At 36.3% G+C, this 22626-nt stretch overlaps 3 protein-coding genes across 5 annotated transcripts; 2 read left to right on the top strand and 1 right to left on the bottom strand.

The window, feature by feature from the left end:
* Nucleotides 1–212: 212 nt before the first annotated feature.
* Nucleotides 213–4051, top strand: LOC130726461 (uncharacterized). 3 transcript variants are annotated; one of them, XM_057577723.1, is made up of 8 exons: nucleotides 213–397; nucleotides 1864–2004; nucleotides 2090–2173; nucleotides 2799–2955; nucleotides 3164–3286; nucleotides 3370–3453; nucleotides 3535–3621; nucleotides 3700–4051. In XM_057577723.1, the coding sequence occupies exons 3-8, from the start codon at nucleotides 2106–2108 to the stop codon at nucleotides 3784–3786; spliced, it is 606 nt and encodes a 201-aa protein (XP_057433706.1). In that variant the 5' UTR covers nucleotides 213–397; nucleotides 1864–2004; nucleotides 2090–2105; the 3' UTR covers nucleotides 3787–4051. The 3 variants fall into 3 exon arrangements, with proteins under 3 accessions (XP_057433706.1, XP_057433705.1, XP_057433707.1); XM_057577722.1 differs by lacking the exon at nucleotides 1864–2004 and having other exon boundaries at nucleotides 214–397; XM_057577724.1 differs by lacking the exon at nucleotides 1864–2004 and having other exon boundaries at nucleotides 219–397; nucleotides 2799–2865.
* A 1936-nt stretch (nucleotides 4052–5987) lies between these two features.
* LOC130723023 (mediator of RNA polymerase II transcription subunit 16-like) lies at nucleotides 5988–18279 on the top strand. The gene is made up of 17 exons (XM_057573933.1): nucleotides 5988–6555; nucleotides 7045–7113; nucleotides 7997–8085; nucleotides 8685–8797; nucleotides 9439–9540; nucleotides 10126–10216; nucleotides 10783–11376; nucleotides 12249–12867; nucleotides 13000–13079; nucleotides 13575–13657; nucleotides 14498–14734; nucleotides 15069–15240; nucleotides 15634–16139; nucleotides 16262–16438; nucleotides 16816–17190; nucleotides 17330–17588; nucleotides 18141–18279. Exons 1-16 carry the CDS (start codon nucleotides 6290–6292, stop codon nucleotides 17474–17476), a joined length of 3720 nt encoding a protein of 1239 aa, XP_057429916.1. The 5' UTR covers nucleotides 5988–6289; the 3' UTR covers nucleotides 17477–17588; nucleotides 18141–18279.
* Nucleotides 18280–19420: 1141 nt separating this feature from the next.
* Nucleotides 19421–21433, bottom strand: LOC130723024 (stem-specific protein TSJT1-like). Its single transcript, XM_057573934.1, has 4 exons — nucleotides 21119–21433; nucleotides 20360–20600; nucleotides 20144–20264; nucleotides 19421–19834 (listed from the first exon to the last, which is right to left on the bottom strand). Exons 1-4 carry the CDS (start codon nucleotides 21334–21336, stop codon nucleotides 19641–19643), a joined length of 774 nt encoding a protein of 257 aa, XP_057429917.1. The 5' UTR covers nucleotides 21337–21433; the 3' UTR covers nucleotides 19421–19640.
* Between the last annotated feature and the right edge of the window lie 1193 nt (nucleotides 21434–22626).

The following is a 22626-nucleotide window of genomic DNA, read 5'->3' as shown; positions in this document are numbered from 1 at the left end:
ACGCCACCGACACGTTACCGACACGTCTGAGGCGTGTATGAATAAAAAAACATTATTTCTTGGCTCGGACACGGCTTGTATATTGAGCCGACACACCTTTGTGGCTGGACACACATATGAGACACTTTGTACTATTTTTTTATTATTTTCTGACTTAAAAAAAAGATAAATTAAAAATAAACAACCTTATCTAATTAAACATCAAACAAACGTAATAAAAAACAATGATTCAGTGGGCTCATAACGCACAAACACGACGCTTCTCCTCTCCTCTTCTCTTGCGTGTTTCATCTCCCTCCTCCGCCAGCGGCGGCGCTCCTCCTTCTCCACCAGCGGTGACGTTTCCTCCTACCTCTTGGTCTTCTCTCTTGCTTCCCTTCTCTGTTACTTGAAATAGGTAAGACCTTTATTTTGTTTTCACTCTGATTTTGCAGTTTTTACTTGATAGAGAGAGTGAGCATGGTTAGATTATTTGTGTTTATGAGTATTGGATATTGATATTCTGGTTTTTGCTTCCTTCTTTGATGTACTGTGAAGGCTTTCTTCCCTTGCTTTTATTGGTTCTTTGTTTTTCCTGTTTGTAATAGGGTTTGCACCCCTTAAGTGCAATTCATTTATTCAATCTCATTTTACTGCACATCATTGTACTTCAGAATTGTAAGATCAATCTGATTAGGTATCAATAGTGTTAATTACAAATATACAGATATACTATCCTAAATTAGTTTCTTAAGGTTTCTCCTAATCGATTATATTATATGTACATATACACTACCATAAATATGTAAGACTTTCTGAAATTTTTTATTACCATACAGTCAGACTAATGGTTGAATGATGTTTTAGTTCAAACTCTCCTAATCTTTGGTAAAATGTAGCCTGATATTGATAAATAGTACAATTTTCAAGCTTCTTTTGCTTCTATTAAGAAGCATTGTTACTGACTTAATTGTGTGTGTTATTGTATTGAATTGATCAACATATTATAGTACAATGTTCTCTTAATTTTGTGAACATATTATCATGTTTTTTTTTAATATATATATATATATATATATATAAGCCGTGTCCCCGTATCCTATTTTTTAGAGTTTAGCCGTGTCGGCGTTCCCGCCTGTGTCCGTGCATCATAGATTCCACCATAACAATGCAAAATTAGGGTTTGTAACATTTTAGGTTTTCTGCCTTCAATTATGCACTGAAAAATTGAAACTTTGTATTGTTTTGAAATTTTGGGTATGGGCTTTACTTGTATCATCCTGGAAAGTATCTGTAGTGGCCTTGAAAGTTGAAAGTGTAGACATTTGACTGCACCAGAGAATATCATACATAGTATCAATTCTAGTAGTAAGTTTTTTCTCTGAACACAAAATTTCAGAATTAGCTGAGGGAAAGTGTGAGAAAATCTATATGAGAGAATGAGAGCTTTGACTGAAAATGATTCATATTTTTCATTACTGTTAAAATGTACAAGGATGGCTATGTATATGCATGCAATGTGTTGAGTGTAACCAAGTTCAGAAGTAGTTTTAAATAGTGTTTCATGTCCCAGCCTATCCATTTTTCCTTTCACCATTTTCTTTGGTGAAACAACCCAGTGTCTTCTGGATTTTGTTCATATCAGATGGATAACCTTATAATTTGGGGTACTTCTTTTGTAAGATACTGAATCAGAGCTTTGTTTTCCTTTCTAATAACAATATCATATTCTTACAACGTTAAGAACATAAATCAATGTTTAGGGCAGAGAAGTCTGTTAGGAGTGTGATAAGAGCTTTGAATCAAATGTTTGTTTATTGCTTTGGATAAGATAATTTGAGAATATATTTATATACCATGAGACCCTTGCACTGTTTTGGACAGGGATAAAAAAGAGGAGAAATAGAAAAGGATATAAATTGGGGGGTGAGAATAATGTTCTTTGTTAATCAAATAATAGAAATCAAAAGCAAAGTAAAGAAGAGAAGAGAAGTGGTAGGTTGAAGAAATAGGGAAGAGAAAATGGTTGGTTGCTTTCCTTTTTTCCCCTGTCATTTTTCCCGTTTCTCTCCTCACTTTGTTTAACAGCTATTGCTTTTTTTTTTTGCAGATTCAAAGCAAAAGCTATGAAGTTGTCCAACGTAAACGGATCCACTCTATTTCTTGCACTTTACACTGACGTAATCAATTCCAAGTTAGTCCCTCTCTCTCTCTAATTATTTTACAAAAATTAAAAGGTAAACTAAATGTTCTGAAAAATTTGCAACTGATATTTTGAATGTTACTTGTAAATGAAACTATGAAAGCCAAGATATTATGATCAAATTGTTTGTCATCCAGAATTAGTTCAAATTTGAGATGTTTTTCTCATGCCACTGTCAAGGAGGTGTTGTTATTAATAGAGTTATGTTTAAATCAAAGGTTAAACAACTTTTCATTTATTTACCATGCATTAGGTTAAATGGTTATTAAGGTGCATGTGCATGATTGTTTCTTGGTAACCATTAAATATTACCTTAGGCACAAGAGACCAAAGAATCTCATAGTTCAGCTTGAGCATAATTTGCTTCTTTTACTTGTGATAATAAGTAAAGACATTTGGCGCTGGTTGTGCGGTTATGGCAGTTGGTTTATGTCAACTGATAAACCAGTTGCTCCTAAGTAATTGTTTTAGGATGATAATAGCAAAATTGTATCTATTGTGATCTTAAGTAAATATACAGAAATGTTGTAAATTTTATCTATTTATTTGCAATTGATTTGAAAGATCGGGAACCTGTTCTTAGTTGAAGCTTATTATGTAATTATTGTTCTCACAGGGAACTCTTGGAAAGTATGCAAGCTGGGACATTGGAGCCAGAAGTTGCACTACTCAACGCTTCACTTGTACAATTTCTTATATTTGTGTTTTATGTCATGTCCAACACCATGTACAAGAGGATTATATCATCTCATTCTGCTTGCTTACACGAGAAGGTCATGTTATGATTTATGAGACAAAAAATAGTAGGACACTAAGTCCCACTGCTGTTTATAGAGGTCTAAATTTTTTACTTTGTTTCTCTCTCTCATAACATGACCCTCTCATGCTGGTAAGTAACGTGAGAGAGGGTCCTAATGACAATAGTATTTATTTTTCAGCAATGACTGTTAACAACACTTTTGCTTCTGTCAACTGAACCAGATTCCAGATATTTTCCCGGTTCTAGCCGCTGCGCACAAGACACTTGTAGCCAAGTCACGGGACTCTTTGACCACACGCACTCTTCATTCAGAACTCGTTTACAACTACTCAGGGTCCAAGCATGTAATTTCATATTTCTATTTAACCTATTATTATGGTTCATATTTCCAATTAGAGTTGCTAACTTCGGCCTGTCTTGCCACTAGATTACTGAATCGTTGAAAAGATGTGGCATCTCTGAGAGCACAACTTATATCCTTGCTGCTCGATTTGATGCTAATCCTGATGAGGTGAGGTGATTGTATGACAAATTATGGCACCCATTATTTTCTTTCACTCAAATAACAAAGTGATATCTATCTCTTTACTAGATAAAAGGCATAGAGAAGCTCATCAATGGCAGAGAGATTGACCTGGAGGAGTTGGAAGGGAGAGCAAACCAATCCCAGATACAAAAGGTTTGTTAGGATTCAGATCCCTATCACTTTGTATCTTTTAGTAGAAACTGGCACAGTCAATAATTTGTTATGTTTCAGCATTACAAGATATCTGCACCAGAGCTTGGAGTATCATCGCTTGCAGATGCAATAGCTTGCCGAATTGCTGCTCGTGATGCCCTGTGAAAAGAATGATTGTGATCTGCTTGTATACTTCCATGAATATTTAGAAAGCTTTGAGCTCCTACCATAGGTGTTTCTATCTTTCCACATTTACTGATTTTGATTTTTCAATTATCAATTTTACTTTATAAGGATTTAATTTTAAATGATTTTTCACTTGACATGATTTATTTTAAGACACTATCATATTGGATCTATGTAACTGACTTCACTAGAAAAAGACTTTGGCAAAGTTGCTGTATTAATCTTATTGTGGTCATATTTCTCATATTAACGCATACAGATGACTAACACATACCAATTTATGTCTTTGCAAGTGAGTATAATTTCTCTGCTGGGTTTTGAGAGAAGAAGTGCAGTGAAGATAGGATAATAGATTTCCTATCTCATTCTAAATAGTCCATATAAGAATCTAAGCAATAGTCATGTAGTGTTTATTTCTAAATAAACAATTATTTTTGAATGTTTTTAAGGGAAACAAGATTGTGATTTTTTTTTCTTCAAGAATTTCAAATCTAAATAAGAAAATAAGAATGTTCTTACTTGAAAATAGAGAAAATAGAGAGCCATTGTCAAGATCTCCTATCTCATTCCATGTTTGATTTTCATGCCTCACCAATAAGACAATGTTGATTTAAACACATACTAATATGATCATAAAAAAAATGTTGAAACAACAATTTTGGTTCGTATTTCACTAAGAGGACTGAAGGAGCAAGAAAGGGACATATGTCATTGAATGGTCAAAATCAACTACTACTTTTTGTTTCCTTGGTGTACACCAAAATCAACCACCGAAAAATAATGATTTTCAACCGAGAGTGATGCGTGTTAAACCTTTCTTCCCTCTTTTTTCTTGCAATATAAGCAAAGCTTATGAAAACGATTAGGAAAAATAAGGGTATGTTGATGTGAGAAAATATTTATGTGTTTATTTTCTGAAATAGTCTCAATTTTCAAGTTTTAAAATTCAGAAAATAATTTTTTTTTACTTTTTATTTTCATTTTTATTGTCATGGTCTATGTCGTGGGCGACGTTATCATTGTCATCAACTCATCATCACTGCCATGACCATCATCGCTACCAGCACCACCTCCACCACATCTATTGTCGTCACCACCACTGCCACTATTACCACCTTCATTGCCTCCCTATTGTCGTGCCCCTCCTTCACCTCCGGTGTTGTTGCCACCACTACCTCCATCACTATCACCACCGCCACTGTCGTTGCTGCCACCATTATCATTGTGGTCGCTGCTACCACCATCACTATCACCACCTCCATCGCTGCTACCACCACCATTCTCAACCATCCATCAATGCTTTTTATCTCACTGGTTGGTAGTCGTGGTGGCGTGGTGAGGAGGCTAATCCATCGCCTCATTGTCCTGATACTAAGTGGCAGGAGACTAATCATTAATTTTTTTCCATTCATAAAAGTTTGAAATCACAAAAAACAAATTGAAATCCAAATGCTCCAATATGTATTTAGTTGTAAGTGGTGTGGATTAGCATGTAGAGATGGATCTTATAAGAAATAATATTTTTAAGTGAGAATATTAAGAATAAATCATTTTTTAATTATTACCATTATCTAATATGGTGACACCAATCGAATGATCATGATTAAAAATTAAAAAGTTAATCAATGATCGCATAACCACTTAAAAACATCTCACCTCATTTTAATCTTAACTATTCAAAATTAGATTTAACTGTCATTATTTATTCTTACCATCCTCATATAACTGATAAGAATTCATCCTTCCATGAGATTGTGATTGTAGAATTTTTTCCATAGAAGTGTGGACAGGACAAGCAATAGATAGGGGAATTGAGTTTGGTGCCCCACCCCTTAGGCTTTGCACCCCACTTTATTAAATACGGAATTTAAAGTTCCGTATCAATACGGAAAATAAAATTCCGTATCTGTTTTAGTATATAATGAGTGGTTGAAAATGTGACACGCATGCTTAAATACAGTACGGAATTTTAAGTTCCGTATTCAATAGGGAGAATACGAAATTTTAAATTCCGTATTTGATAAAGTGGGGTGCCAAGCCCCATAGGTGGGGTGCCAAACCCAACTCCCAATAGATAGTGACAAAGCTCAGTCACACAAGACAAGTTCCGCAGTTGATGCACTCATCATATTCATCACCCCATTTGTTCAACAATCAACATCAACCAACAAAGTGAATTACAAAATACACTGAATTATTCCACCTCAATTTTCAACCATCTTCATCATCTCTACTCTATGCTTTGTCAAAAAAGTTGAATTCAAAAACAAAGAGAATCAATCAAAGCTTGGAATCTCTCAACTCAACTCAACTCAGTAGTTAATTTAATTTGTCCACTAACCCTAAACCCCTCTTTTTTCATAAACAATACAAATTTAACACTCCTTTTCTGTCGCATTCGATTGTGACTTTCCCCCACTTGCTACCATTCTCTCTTTTTCCCCTGTTTCCTCTATAAAGATCCGATCTTTCTTTCTGGGGTATGAATCAAATTGCTGCTACTACTACAAGGGAGGAGGACGAGGAGAAGGAGGAAGAGGACCCAGAAGAGGAGTTTCCGAAGAAGAAGAATGAAGCTGTGGCAGTGACTGGTGACCAAGACTCCGAGAAGCCGCCTCCACCGGTGGAGGACGATCCAATGGAGCAGGATACAGCCACCCCCGCCACCATTTTTTCCATCAGGCTTAAGCAACCGAGGTCCAATTTGATCCACAAGATGAGTGTTCCTGAAATTTGTCGCAACTTCAGGTATCTACATGGAGTTTGAAGTCTCATGATTGCTTGTTCATTTGCATATGAGGTTGCTACCTGCTAGTTCAAATTGAATTTGTAAGAGAGCAATTTTATTTGCATTTTTTAGCTAGTGAAGTCTCACTGTATCATAAGATACCTCATTTTAATTGGTCATCGCGTTGGGTTGAAAAGCCAGTGACGTGAAGCTACTGTGAGTTATTATGACTAAACGCCTCTGAGTCAGAATCCGGGCTAGAGCAATGCGTGCGCCAGCTGCTTATTTGCCGACCAGTAGTTTGTGTTGAAGGACCCCTTGTACTTCAATTCAATATATATATTTCATGGCTGATCAAAAAAAAAAAGATAGCTCATTTTTGTGTGTCAATGAACTAAGGATCACCATATCTATGCATAGTTAAATTTTGCAATATTTTTTCTTGCCTTAGCATTTTTATGGTATACTCATTCTAGTGTGTTCACTTTGTAATGGAACTTTTTCCCCAGTGCTGTTTCATGGTGTGGGAAACTGAATGCTATAGCTTGTGCTTCTGAAACATGTGCAAGAATCCCAAGGTTAGTGTGTGCTTTTATCCATTGGACATGTTCTTAAAATCTTTGACCATGTGCTGAATGTTTTGTCAAAAATCTTTGACCATGTGCTCTTAAAATATTTTTTAAGAGTGTATAAAACTAAAAACTTATTAGATGAAGATTATTTTGCTGGTCATTGATTATCAGAATTTTCGGATAAATTCAAGACTTGATTGATTAATGTTTCATGCTTCCCCAGTTACTTCTATCCTACTTTGAAAGCCAGACTTTTGGATTAATATCAACATAATTTGTACATAATGTAGATGTATTCGGTTATTAGGCAGACCATAAACAAATTGAATCAGCGGAGTTTATGGCGAACAGACTTGTTCATCTGCTAAATAAACCGAGCTGAACAATGTCAGAAGCTCATATCATTTAATAAATGTGTGTCAAAGAACCATTTATCCCAAAAGCTTAAGCTGTTGGGTAAGGGCCACTTTAATGGTTTTATATTATATTCTAACACGCCCCCTCACGCAAGAGCCCTTTGGGCTTGAAGCGTGGATAAATGCACAGACCCACCTACCATGTGCTTAATTAAATTCCACTTTTTAATTAGAAAGTGAGGGGAGCAAGGATCGAACTCTAGACCTCTCGGTCATAGAGGCTCTGATACCATGTCAAATAACCACTTTATCCCAAAAGCTTAAGCTGTTGGGTAAGGGCCACTTTAATGGTTTTATATTATATTCTAACAATGTGCTTCTAATATTTGTTCAATTTATTAACTTTATATTGACAAGTAGTCACATATGATGTTTTACCCTGCTCAATCATGTCGTTGCTGAATGTGGACACTCCTTTTATGTTTGTTTGTGTTGGAAACTGTGTAATGGTTATTAGTGTTTCTTTTTCATAGCTCAACCGCAAATCCACCATTTTGGATTCCTATACATATTGTGATCCCGGAGAGGCCAACTGAATGTGCAGTATTCAATGTCATAGCAGGTACTTTGATGTCATTGCTTCCTTCTATATCCATGGCTATTTCACTTTTACTGTGTCTGGTGGCTTAGTTTGATCTTATTCTTTGCTCGCAATAAAGCCAAAATTGGCTTAACAATAGTGAAGTTTGGAGTTTGTCTTTTTTAATTTCATTACCAACAAATGTGATCCTGCAAGCTAACTCTGGATTGAGGAATAATATATTTGGGTAGAAGGCTTAAGGTATCAAGTTGTAAGCATAGAGCTGATAAAAGGAATCTTTAGACTCGTATATTTTGAATTAAACCTTGGAGGGTCTTGATCCACATAGCCTATACACATCAAATTTCATATTCACTCTCTTTTAAGTTGTGGTGAATTTTTCATGAAGTTGTTGTTTTGTACTTAGAGGGGCAAGATAAGTGATATGAACAGAAAAGTCCAAAGCATCTTCATGATGACAATATATGCAATACTATCACCATCATCATCGTTGTTATCGTTATCATTATCATTGTTAGAAAAACCATTTTATGTTTCTGAACTGAACTGCTTCATGGTGAATGTATATGTATGTGTCTGTGTGAGGAATTTTAATTGGTTCCATTGAATCCTTTCCACAGATTCTCCTCGTGATTCTGTCCAGTTTATTGAATGGTCCCCTACCTGCTGCCCCCGTGCATTATTGATAGCGAATTTCCATGGGAGGGTAACTGTTTGGACTCAACCATCTCAAGTAAGTGAAAGTTACTTAAGTGGATACTTCTATCGTAATTTCGAGCATAACTTGGTTATTTAGTACGATTGCAAGTAATTTGTCATAGATTTAACACTTCAATATGTTTTTAGTCCCTATGTTTTTACCAAGTTTTGATTTTGGTTACCACTAAATTTTTCTTTATTCATGGTTCCTTATTATTTCAAAGTGGACACTGTCAGTCATTGCCATTAAATGATCTCTATTAAGTGCTGATATGGCAAATAAACTGCCACATCGTGATTGCCACATGTATAATTATTGCTCAACTCATCACTTTTTCTCTTATTCCTCCTCCACTTACCCCTACCCCCACCCCAACCACACAACCCTCCTCTTTTTTCTCCTCATTCTTAAGCATGCCAAATCTATGTAACTTGCCTGTAACAGAAAATTTGTTGCTAACAGCCTAAAACTTATCCCAAACTTCATAGCTGTATGAATAACTGAGGTGTTCTTTTTGTTTTTCAATCCTGCAATGGGAGATTTAGCTATGTTATGCATTAGCCTAGCCCTAGAAGGAGAGGTTAATTTAAATGTCCTAGGGCTTGTGTCTGCCTGTAGTTTTCATTTATTTATGCTTTTCTTGTTTGTTTGTTTCTGAATGCTTGTCCATTCAGGGTCCAGCTAATGTTGTGCTTGATACTAGCTGCTGGCTGCGTGAGCATGAGTGGCGGCAAGATATTGCAGTTGTTACGAAGTGGCTATCAGGGGTGTCTCTGGTATGCACTTAACTTCTCTTCTACGTGATGTTCAATTTTCTGTACATTGTTTATGAGGATTTCTTATAAACATTCTTTTTTGGGCATACTCTTATAAACATTTGCGTTTGTCCAATATGCCCTTTTACTTATATGGTCATACAAGGCATGAGGAAAAAGCACAAAAATTCTTCTAAAAAAGGCCCAACGTTTCTCTCTAAAGCTGTTTCTATCTCTAAATAAAATTCTTTAGAAGTTGTTTAGAGAGAGACTTTTCTTAGAGGTTTTTTTTGGAGAGTAAATGATAGACATAGAGGGGGAGTGTTTTTTTTTTGGAGAAAGAAAGCTGTGCTTAGAGAGACCATGTTATTTAAGAAAGCTTTTTCCCCAAATGTCCCGATCTGGACGAACTTTAATTGTTACAAAAATGTAGTTTCTGGTGGATTATTGGAAATTTTTTGATTCCCCTTCAACCATGAAGTCACTGCACAGATGCGCTGACTTAAAATTTGCATTGTACTACTGAACACAGAAGCACACACAATAGACCTTATGCAATTCAGTCTAACTTTTTAAAAATCTAAATTACTTTTTTGAAAAAATCAGTATAGGTGGCATTCATCTAAATCGAGTGCGCCTGCCAATGCGAAGTCAATGTTTGAGGAAAAGTTTCTTTCACAACAATCTCAAACTTCAGGTGAATTCTTTTTGCATTTGCCACTCTGATTGTCACTTTTTCAGGTTGCTCACTATGGTGGACTCGTGTTAATGTGACATGTTAAAATAAAGAGTACTACTGAATATTGATATTGTTCTTATGTCATTTTTGGCAATATTTTTTGTCTTTTATTGATGAACCATATAGGAGGCATAAGCTTAAACTGTATTGTCCGTGGTGCTAAACAATGTATGTGTGTAGATGTAAGTATATTGTGTGTACACTCATAATATGATGACGCTTGTAGTACTAGTATCAGTATGACTTTCAGATATTTTTTGGTTTCATGTATGTATATCATATCAAAGGTTGGTGCTTCTTAGGCTGATACTAAAATAATGTATGTTGCTGTTGGTGGCTATGACCATGACTGTACCTGAACTTAGAACTATGTTTTCCTCTTTTTATTTGACTGTTTTTTGTTTTGTTATTTGCCTAATAATTCATTTTTCATGTTCATTTTTTTGTATAACTAATAGTGCGAATTTATTTATCAAATTTCTTCATGCTTTAATCTCTGACACATGAAGCTGGTTTGATTTCAGCTAGATGGCCCAATTTTCTATGTGTCTGTTCTGTATTCTCATCAGGCTCGGTTCAACTTCATTGGTCCCAGTGGCCTCCTTCTCAGAATGCAACACCACGCAAATGGTTTTGCACTAGTAAGGGACTATTGGGTTGTGGACCCAGTGGAATTATGGCTGGTGATGCTATCATTACAGATAGTGGTGCCATGCATGTCGCAGGTGTGCCAATTGTTAATCCATCTACCATTGTTGTATGGGAGGTCATGCCTGGGCCTGGAAATGGTTTCCAAGTAACTCCGAAGACAAGTATCAATAATGGTGTTCCACCTCTGATCTCACCCAGCTGGAGTGGCTTTGCACCTTTAGCCGCATATTTATTTAGCTGGCAAGATTATCTATTATCTGAAGAAAAGCAAGGGAGAAACCAGACAGACCAAAACCTTGGTGATTCTATACCACTTCACTGCTCACCAGTTTCCAATTTTTCAGCATATGTGAGTCCCGAAGCAGCAGCTCAATCTGCAGCAACCACGACCTGGGGTTCTGGTGTAACAGCAGTGGCCTTTGATCCAACTCGTGGTGGTTCTGTGATAGCTGTTGTGATAGTTGAGGGTATGGACCTTATTCTGATTGATCTTTTTTTCATACTTAATATTTGTTCTGAGCTAAAGCATGCCTGCTATAATTATGATCTTCTTTTTTCAATTTCAATATATTCTTCAACATCATTTACGTTATTTTTATTGAACCCCTTTTTATGACTGATTCCTATTGAATGGCATTAAGATCAGCGGAACTGTATTTTGTTCCTCTGTCAGTTATCAAAACCTACATTTTTCCGCTGGCAAGATTATGTATTTCTTTAGTACCATGACCATCTATAGTTCTACTCCACTACCATCAATCAAATTCCCATCTCATTATTCAAAATAAAGATATATGGACACAATGTGTATTCAGTCCTTAATTCTTTTATACTTTTTTCCGAACCCTTCATCATTATTGCTGTCTTTTCTAATACAAAATTTTCTGGTCTCTGCTCAGCTCTCTCTCTCTCTCTCTCTCTCTCTGTGTGTGTCTCTGTTCCACACTCCCATAGCATCTACTTGTCGTCAGAATAGCACCTAATCAGTTATGAAACAAAAGGATTTTAATATCCACATAGGAGAATAAAAGAATGAATATCAAATGGCACTAATGAGACAGATACAATACAATCTATATCATGTTCCCTCTTGATAGTGGGGCTTCTAATCTCTCACTATTCATCCATGCACTAGTTGACATTCCATCTGTGACCAACTAAAGTGATATATCATTAGGCTAGATATGCGGCTAAATGTCCAGCCTTGTCTATGTTTATAAGTTTTGGAACAATGCTGGCTGTGATGTTTGTTAGAACTTTGTTCTAGAGGTTTCTTGTGCCCTTATTGTTTAGCTTGGAAATTGATAGTATAAGTATGTAACTTATCTTGCCTTTATAGGACAGTACATGTCCCCTTATGATCCAGATGAGGGCCCATCAATCACTGGGTGGAGAGTGCAACGCTGGGAATCATCTTTACAGCATGTTGTCCTCCATCCAATATTTGGAAACCCTACTTCCAGTATGGGTGGACAGCCTCCTATGCAAACTGTTTGGCAGTCCAAAGTGGACCTGAGTATTCCACCAACAAATGATTTCAAGAATCATCAAGCACCTGCAGTTGGAATGAATGCTGATGGGCAAAAGGTATCCATGTCTTGTTTTGATAAGTCAAAAGGGGTCAATTTTGATCCTTTTGATCTTCCAAGTGATGTTAGGACACTTGCCCGAGTTGTTTACTCAGCTCATGGTGGTGAAATTGCCATTGCTTTTCTTCGGGGTGGAGTCCACATCTTTTCTGGTCCAAATTTTGCACCTGTTGACAATTACCAGATCAACGTTGGGTCTGCAATTGCTGCTCCATCTTTTTCTTCAACAAGCTGTTGTTCTGCTTCTGTTTGGCATGACACAAGCAAGGATCAGACAATATTGAAAATAATCCGGGTTCTTCCTCCTGCTGTTCCAACTAGTCAAGTAAAAGCCAATTCATCAACCTGGGAACGTGCAATTGCTGAAAGGTGATTTCTAAAAATGCTTGTTAGTACATCACATGTTTTCTCTATCTTAACTTGCTCATAAGTTTACGGGAAGTTGTAATTTATTTCAATTTTTCAGCAGTTTATTTCACTGACATCTGTAAGGAAAAACAGGTTTTGGTGGAGCCTTTTGGTTGGAGTTGATTGGTGGGATGCTGTGGGCTGTACGCAGAGTGCTGCTGAGGATGGTATTGGTAAGGAGGTTCAATTTTTTTTGTTTTCAAAGTTTGTGCAATGAAGTTAGAGATGCAAACTATGTAGTCCTGCTACTATCTTTTTATGTTTCCTTGTAATAGGATTAAAAAGTCAGAAAATTATAGAAAACAGAATTTTTTAGAGTGAGAGAAATTAGCTGAATCTGATATTCTGTGTTAAATCTGTTGAGCAAAATGAAACTAACTGGAACTCTAATATTCATGGACTTAGATGCTACGCCTATATAGTTAGATCTGTTAGAGCTGTTCAACTAACTGATAGTGTCAACAGAACTCAATTACGGTGTCACCAGAGCACGCACTTAATCACACAAGCCGAGATATACTCTAGTAATACCTTGAAGTTTATGCTAGGAAAATTAGAGGAAAAGAACAACGTAATTTACTTATTTCATATATGCACTCTACTATAAAGTCCCTGCATCATGTGCTATTGATACTGTATATTAATGAGTTCTTTTTTCTTTGTTGCAGTTTCACTTAACAGCGTTATTGCAGTCTTAGATGCAGACTTCCATTCCCTTCCTACTGCTGAGCACAGACAACAGTATTGTCCTGTATATTTCTGCAAACTATCACATTAGCTTTCATAGTTATCTTCTTCATTGTTAGCTCCAACCTCCAAGGATGTCATGTGAATTTTGTTATTTTACATAAAGCTGTTGATGGAGTGTTTCATGTATATAATATTACTTGGATTATGGACCCTGTAGCCAATGCTTGTTAAGAGCATTTTTTTTTCATACAAGTCATAGCCATGGTTTTTACTAATTGTCCTCACTCCTCACTGAATAACTTGTGGAATTTAATGAGCTTAATTTGATGTTACACTGTTCATAGTTGACATAATAATTTGAGGTCAGTCCCATGAAGCTTTAGCTTTAGGCTTCCTGACAGGAACTTAGGATGTTATGCCAACAAAAATTGCTGTTCAGTTCCACCTACTGATCCCGCCTTCTTGTTTCACAGTTTTAACTTTTAAGCTGGTATCGATCCCCCCCCTCCAAAAAAAATTCTATTAGTAGTGTGGACATTTTTTAATTATTTTTTGTTAGCCAAGATTGTTCAAGTTTATTTATGAGTTTAGTCTGAGTCTGATTTTTAAACCTTCAGAAAAGCTGCTAAGGCTCATTTTTTACCATCCCCTTTTCTGCATCTTCTATTTGGGACAATTCTTATTATTAGAATTTGGGAGGCCTAACTCAACCCAAAAGCTAGCTCAAGAGTTGAGGGTTGCTCTACCCTTCATAAAGGCTGTCTTTACCATATCTCTAGCCAATGTGGGACTTCTAACACTTGTTATAAGCACTATTAACATTATGTATTTACTTTTTTTTAGTGTTTTAAAGCAGGTGGAAATGACTTGCTGAAAATAACTTGGTGTTGTATGATTGCAGTGTCTGGACAGGATAAAGTGTAGGCTACTTGAAGGATCAAATGCTCAAGATGTGAGGGCAATGGTTCTGGATATGCAAGCCAGGTTGTTGTTGGATATGCTTGGGAAAGGAATTGAGTCTGCTTTGATAAATCCTTCAGCTTTAGTGCCTGATCCTTGGCAGGTATCTGGAGAGACATTATCAAGCATTGACCCTGAAGAAGTGGCTGTTGAACCTGCACTAGTTCCATTTATTCAGGTTTGTTTTGTTTACATTTGTAACTGTAAGCGCATGCTATAATGAGAACTACTGGACACAACTTTCTGGTGCAGCGGTTATTAACTGCTTAGTTCTGTCTGCGTGCTCTGCTTTGTTCAATCTTTGCCATAAATACTTCATTTACATTCACAAATGTAAAAGAACTAAACTTGTTGCATATATATTGCACATGTAGATAAATATATTTCCCTACCTATTAATGTGTTCATATATTATTAAGCTCTTCAATTCCTTCTTTTCAATGAGCTGGCATTCTTTGAGTTTGTTGAACAATTGACTGTATATACATGACTTTTTTTTTAATATCATGCAGGCTTATGTTGATTCAGTTCTTGATCTGGCCTCACATTTTATCACACGGTTGCGGCGTTATGCAAGTTTCTGTCGTACATTGGCAAGTCATGCTGTGACCGCAGGGACTGGAAGCAACCGGAATATGGTTGCTAGTCCTACCCAAAATTCCGCAACTTCAGCAACAAATCAGGGTCAGCCTGCAATTACATGATATACTGTGCTTTTGAATAAATATTTTTTACTGAAGAAACCTATAAAGCAAACTATTATGTAAGATTTGGATTTAAATGGTCTGTCAGTAAACATGATTCATGACATTCTGGCTTCATTTAATCCATCTAACCAAACCCTACCTAGCAGGAAAAGGCTTATTTTTTAGTGTTATAGTTTGTTTGATTTTATTTATGTCTAACTTCTGAAGTCTGGACATTGTTTATCTACCATAAAAGCAAAGACTTGATGTTTTTCTTTTCATGGAGAATTATCCCTTGTCCAACCTTGAATATTTTAATTTTCTGAACCATCTGTATTATCTTTATTGTGTATTTTTCATATCAAATTAAAGCAAACAAAATGATATTCAGGAGGTCAAAATGGGACAACCAGTTCTAGTGGAAGCACACAAATGCAAGCTTGGGTACATGGGGCTATTGCCAAGATTAGCAGCACACCTGATGGAGTGTCCAACCCAACTCCTACCCCCCCTATCAGTGGTCCTTCGTCCTTTGTGCCCATAAGCATTAATACAGGAACATTTCCTGGAACACCTGCAGTTCGACTTATTGGGGACTGTCATTTCCTTCATAGATTATGCCAGCTTTTACTCTTCTGCTTTTTCTTTCGGAGAACACAACTTCCTCGCTATATGAGTGGCTCGCAGAGATCTGCTGATACGAATGCACAAAAGTCTCAACCTAATGCTTCTGTTCCTGGCAAGGTGGAGGAGAATGCAAAACCATTGTCAAATATGGATGGTCAAACAGGTCGAGTTGGTCAGCTTGTGTCTGGATCAAAAGGAGGAGAAGAACCATCACCTGGGCGTTCAAGAATTGGTACTGGAAATGCTGGCCAAGGATATACTTTTGAAGAGGTATAATTGTATTATGACTTGCCCAATGGCTCTTATTTTAGTGACTTGTGACTGAGATTAATGTCTTAGAAATCGATTTTATTCTTTCTTGTACTTAAGGTCTTACTTCACTGGTAATGCAGGTCAAGGTTCTTTTTCTAGTACTCATGGATCTCTGTCGGCGAACCTCTGCGCTGCAACATCCCTTGCCAGTTTCTCAAGTGGGGAGTAGCAACATTCAAGTGCGCCTGCATTATATTGATGGGAACTATACTGTACTGCCAGAGGTTGTGGAAGCATCTCTTGGCCCACATATGCAGGTAGCTTTGTGGTTTCTCATTTCAAACTTAGTCTTTCTGTGAGACAAATAAAACTAGGTATAATTGGTATTTCATGAACATGACGTGATATATTTCTGCCACACATTTATTATTAGAAAGTGGTTCAATTGTCCTTCTTTAGTAAGGGTGCCTCTTATTGTATATGTTATTGCTGATTTAGTGATAAAGCGCACTGTTTTAGATCATGTAGGAGCAGTTAATATGATTTGAATAATGAGTTTTTGATAGGTTACATGTTTTTGTTCGTTTTGTTTCATATGGTTGCATTGCATTAAATTCTGTCTGTTTATTTGGACTGAGACTAACATCCCTGTAATGACCACGGCCCCAAAACTAAATAAAAAATGTTTATGCAGAACATGCCTCGCCCTAGAGGTGCAGATGCTGCTGGTCTTCTACTACGTGAGTTAGAACTCCACCCTCCAGCAGAAGAATGGCATAGACGCAATTTGTTTGGTGGATCTGGGACTGATACAGATGAAGCGGATTCTTCAAGTGATGCACCAAAACTTGTTAGTTTAAGTCCATTTGATTTCAGCTCATCGGAAAATTCGGATATCTACTATGGAGCCAATGGCTTATGGCCAAGGAAGCGCAGGTTGTCTGAACGAGATGCGGCTTTTGGGTTGAACACTTCTGTGGGCCTGGGAGCTTATCTCGGTATAATGGGATCTCGAAGAGATGTTGTTACTACATTGTGGAAGACTGGCCTCGAAGGAGTCTGGTACAAGGTAAGTGAAGATATCTTGTTCACATAAGGTTCTATAACTACTAAATGCTTGTCATTGAGTCTGTTCAAGAGTTCTTTTCATTCTCTAAAGCAATCAATGCCAGGTTTTTATTCTTCTTTTTTACTTGTGTGTGGTGTAGTGCATAAGATGTCTGCGGCAGACTTCTGCTTTCGCTTCACCAGGTTCCGCTAACCTTGGTAGTCAAAATGACCGTGAGACTTGGTGGATCAGCCGTTGGGCTTATGGCTGTCCAATGTGTGGTGGAACATGGGCTCGGGTTGTGTAGCTGGCTCCATAAAAAAACTATTGATGGAAGCAGTGCATATATTTATGGCTTCATACAAATGCTGACTGGAATTGTACAGGAGATAAGAGATGTAAATTTACCTGACACACAGGTTCGTTGTATGTTGTCATTGTTGGTGACGAACCAAACTTGGATTTAGCATTTATTCTACTAATCATCTTGTTGGATTCCAAGTATTTTAATAACATGTTTGGTTATGCGTTTGGAAACGCTTTAAACACTTCCAAGTAGAAGCCACAAAGTGTTGCTTCTGGTGTTGTCGTATCTGGATTGTGTGCTTATGCCAATTCAAACGAACTAAAGTTAGTCTTCATTAAAAATTCCTGTTACTCATAAAGCATCAAAGTAATAATTCTTTAATTTACAAATTTCTTAGATCAAGCATAAGTCATTCTATTCACTCTCAAGGTATATAGCCAAAATTGTCAGATAGTTAGTTTTGGCTGATTGTGGTGATGCTGAGTCTATTATAATTGTAACCAGTCTTCTGGCTTTAACTCTTGAACTCTTTATCTGTCCTGTAAAATGCATCACAAGTGTGGGAATTCAAGTGCAGGACCCTTGTGGTATATATGTTGCATTTTCTTTGCCATCCAATCCTCAAATATTGGATAACACCATGAGTTATCTTGATTTATTGCAGATTCTTATGGACATGGATAAAAGAAATTTGGCTACTGTAACCACCAGTTTGGCCGGAAGAGGTTGATAGTGATCTGCTTCTTTTGACAAGCCAGCCATGCTTCATTTTGTTTTTTGTTTCAAAAAGTCTGGGTGAGTTTCTGCTCCGGTCATCTCCACATATCAAGGCATGCCTCCGGGACCATAGTTGGAGTGTGGTCCATGCTTCCGTCTTCCAATGTCTGATGTATCTTTGGCTTGGACTCTCTTCAGGTGATGGCGAGCAAAAAATCTGTGATCATCTAAGCACTTCTGGTTCAATCTATTCATTATACACAAATGTGAAGTTCTGTGATTAAATTAACAACAATGATGATGATGATGATGTCTTTTATGTACTGGGCTTTATAAATTGACAGACAACATTCTCAATTTATCAAAGATGTTTGCCAATTACAAATATTGCTGTCATGTGATGTGGGTAGTGAGTTAGATACTAATTACGAGGAAACAACTTTACCTTACTGCAGAATGAAACAACTTTACACTATATATATATAGAGAATTGTATTGGAATGTCACGTTTAATTCCTAAAATGCCAATACTAGACGGATATTGTATATGTTGATCTAATTTGTTATTGCAATTTACTTCATTCCTATTCCTGATAAGAAATTCTGGAAGTTACTTCATGTCAAGTGGAACATCTCGACTATATCTCTCATACCAAGAATATCATGTTTAAGTAAACCTTTAGCCCACGAAAAATAATATATAATAAGTTGTATATTTACATGAAGGGAAAACATCCGTCAAATGGTCGAGTTGAAGTATATATGCGAAGAACAGATAAAGGTTTTAACCCTCTAAATTATGACACTTCTTCCAACTTGTGTTGTAAAACAAATAAAACATGATGATTTCCACGAGTGAAATCCTATTTTTCCAAATCTAACATTAAATTATAACTAACAGGTAATTGATTCAAGTGATACATGTTTGTTCTCGTTTATTCAATTCTTGTGCATGGAAAAAATGTCCACCCGGAATAGCTAGAACAAGGTTGATAACATGTAATTGGTATGCAAACATTTTTGATGCATCATATTCAAGGATCCATTTGCCACAAAAACTATGTCGAATGTTGAGGAGCCACATGACCAAACTCTTCATCCATTTTGATCGTGCAAAATATATGCAAATCAATCATGTGTGCTGAATTTTCTCATGCCCTGCTTCACTTTGTGAAGAAAGAACTAATAATAACATATAGTGGAAGCAAATACACACTTAAAGATCCATAAGTGAAAACTCAAATTTCTGTTATTCATAGTGGAAATTACCATAGTCGCTACATAGATATGTACACAACAATGGAGCCAAACGAGAAAAGCTAGATATTCCAAAAGGCCTAAAAGCAAACATTAGAAGTCAACCACTCTAATCATATTAAGTTGCCCTTGCCAAAACGAATAAAACCCAAAATAGAAAAGAAAATAACTTAGATTATGATCAAATTAATCAAGCTTCAGAGCCCCAAATAGCCCAATTAGCTTCACTTCCAACACGAGGCATCATCTGGTTCTTTGATTGAGAATCAACATTGAAGTTGGCTCCACACATAATCCCCTCACTGTCAATCCTAGGCATTGCTTTCATCTTCTTAGTTGGATGCTGAAAGCTCAGAAGACCATGCTCACTATGAAACAAACACCCTGCAAATTCAACACAAGCCATGCATTAAGTTCTTTATGGTTCCTTTCTATGAGTCCCTTTTAATTTTGCCATTACCTTATAGTTGTACTATTTTGATAAAAAATTGAAATCTAAATAATCTCTACAAGAGCTAAGCACAAAAGCCATGGATTTGGAGACTATCTAAATTCACACATTCAAGTAATCTGAGTCGTTCGATTAAAGACTGACGACTCAGATGTTGATGGCCTGAATTTAAGATTTCTCAAACTCCCTGAAATCTAAATCCAATTTTTGCAATGGAAAGAGAAACCAAATTGAATACATACCAGTTGGGAATGGTGCAAATGATTTAGCACAGCTTGATTTTACAAGCTCCAGGTTTTCAGAAATGACAATTGAACCATCAGCTGCAATACCCCAGAAGAGCCCAACCTGGCCATCAGAACCCTGCTCAAAATAGACAATACAACATTATGTAAGTAACATACATTTTCAACACAACATTATGATCCAACATTTAGAATTTCAGATATGGGACTCACAGATGCAACAAAAACTGTTCCATCCTTGTTGTCATAGATCACAAATCCAAAACTTCCTTCAAGTTCTTTGAGGACCTGATCTGCTGGGTAAGGACCCCTGTCGCGAAGGGTACGATAAGCTTCAATGATAAACATGGCCTCATTGGTTCCCTTTGACAGCCCATACTGCTTGTTCAGCTGGCTAAGGTTGTGCAGGCTACCCAAGAAAACACAGTATATGTTGTCCAAACCACTAAACAGCCTGTGACAAAAAAAAAAATTGTATTAGCAATACAAATAGACCAAGTATCGACGCAACGGTAAGGTTTGTACTATGTGCCACTTACAAAAATATAAGCTAAGATGACCTACATTAGATCTACAAAGTGGATCTGAACCTCACATAGGTTTGCCCTTTTTTTCATTAGGGATACAAATTAATGGACATATTCATAAATCCATTTCTGAAATAAGAGATCCATTAATAGTATGTTTGAATCAACTTCTATTTCTTCATAATCAATTTTGTGATCAGAAGCTACTCACATAAGTTTTTTCCTAATATGATTCATTGATTCTAACTTTAAAATGAAGAATTTCCAAACATGCTATAACTAATCATATCATCTAACACAACCAATTTAATCTAGCCTTAAAATTTTGGAAAGGTAATGAACTGATAATTGATGATTGATCCCTCAATTATTAGGTGAAATTAAATTTCAGTGCCAAGCAAACATGTCTTAAAGGCAAAATGACAAAATGGGATTTCTTTATTACCTCTGATGAATGGAGGGTTTCTTTGAAGGGGAATAGGCTAGCACAGCATCATTTCCAAAGCTCATGAAGAAAGGATTGGAGGAGGAACTGGTGCAGGAGGACATGAAATTGTTGAGGATTTCATGACTTTGCTTAGGCTTTGTTTGAGAAATCAAAGAAGCTGGACTGTTCAGCTCCTTGGGTGCATTGATCAACTTTTCCTTGAAAATTCCCAACATCTTTGCTATGAAACTCTTGTGTTTACAAATGGAGAATGAGAATGAGATATGAGTGATAGAAAGGCTTAGAATGATAACGGATAGTAATGAAATGAAAGAGTGATTCAGGGAGATATATATAGACACAAATACAATATGGATCACAATACTAGCTCTCAGTTTGACTGGAAGGTGAGATACCGTGTTTCTACGTGGCAATTCTATCAAAACTGGATAAGGATGAAATAGTACAAGTAATATATTTCTCATTAATTAATTTCATATATGATATGATATACAAGTCAGAACTGATTTTTTATTGTATACTTTTCAATTCAATTCATCAACAACATTAATATTCCACAAATCACGTTACAGGACTGTGATGACTCGACACCGCGTATTTTTAAATTTTTTTATGTTATGAGTTATGACAGATCAAAAATCACCATAAAATAAGTGTCTAAATAAAGTAAAGCAATATGAAAATTGACATTGCATTAAAAATGACTAGTAGGGAGAAATTATTACTTCATGTTTGTGTTTACTTGTTGTTGTCATCCTGATTTCTACATTTCAGTTGTCAAATCTCACTCTATTTTTTTTTCTAAAATTTCCATATCACATTATTTTATTTTTTTGACATTATGTCTATCATTTTTCTTATTTTGGCTTAGGTAGTCTTGAAATGTTTTCTAAATCTAGAAAGAATTGATTTAAGAGAAAAAGGGATGGTGTAGTAGTATTTGGTAGACAATGATGTAGGAGGATTAGACAGCATCAGATCTAGTCATGATGTGATGACGTGGAGGAGACAAGGAATTTGGAATCGGAATACGAGGAAAAAGAAAAGGTCTTATCCATAACGTTTATGACAAAGATCCAACTCACCCCACTTTCAAACCTTCACGTTGCATCCGCTGATCATGCCGGATTTTGATTTTTTTTTCTTTTCCCGTTTGTCAATTTAATAATAACATTTATTATTATCATTATTATTAAAATTACTATCATCCAAAATAAAATTACTAAGGGTGATTGTTCAAGTGATATGATATTGTTCCATGGCTTTAGTGGCAATACAAACCACACACCCCTACTCCAATGACAATCATTGATCACATGTTCAAGAGATTCATCTACTCCTTGGGATGCCCTTTGTCTTTAGTGAGCAATGGTGTTGACATCTCAGTTGGGCTTTTGTTCAATGCGGTTGAGACAAACTGTCTTCGGTTATTTCAAAGGTGAAAGAAGCCTTCAGGCTAATCTTATTAAGTTTCAATTATTTGGAATTGTCGTAGATTACCTAAC

This window comes from Lotus japonicus, chromosome 6, assembly GCF_012489685.1.
Source record: "Lotus japonicus ecotype B-129 chromosome 6, LjGifu_v1.2".
NCBI lineage: Eukaryota > Viridiplantae > Streptophyta > Magnoliopsida > Fabales > Fabaceae > Lotus > Lotus japonicus.
This window is presented reverse-complemented; position numbering and strand designations above follow the sequence as displayed.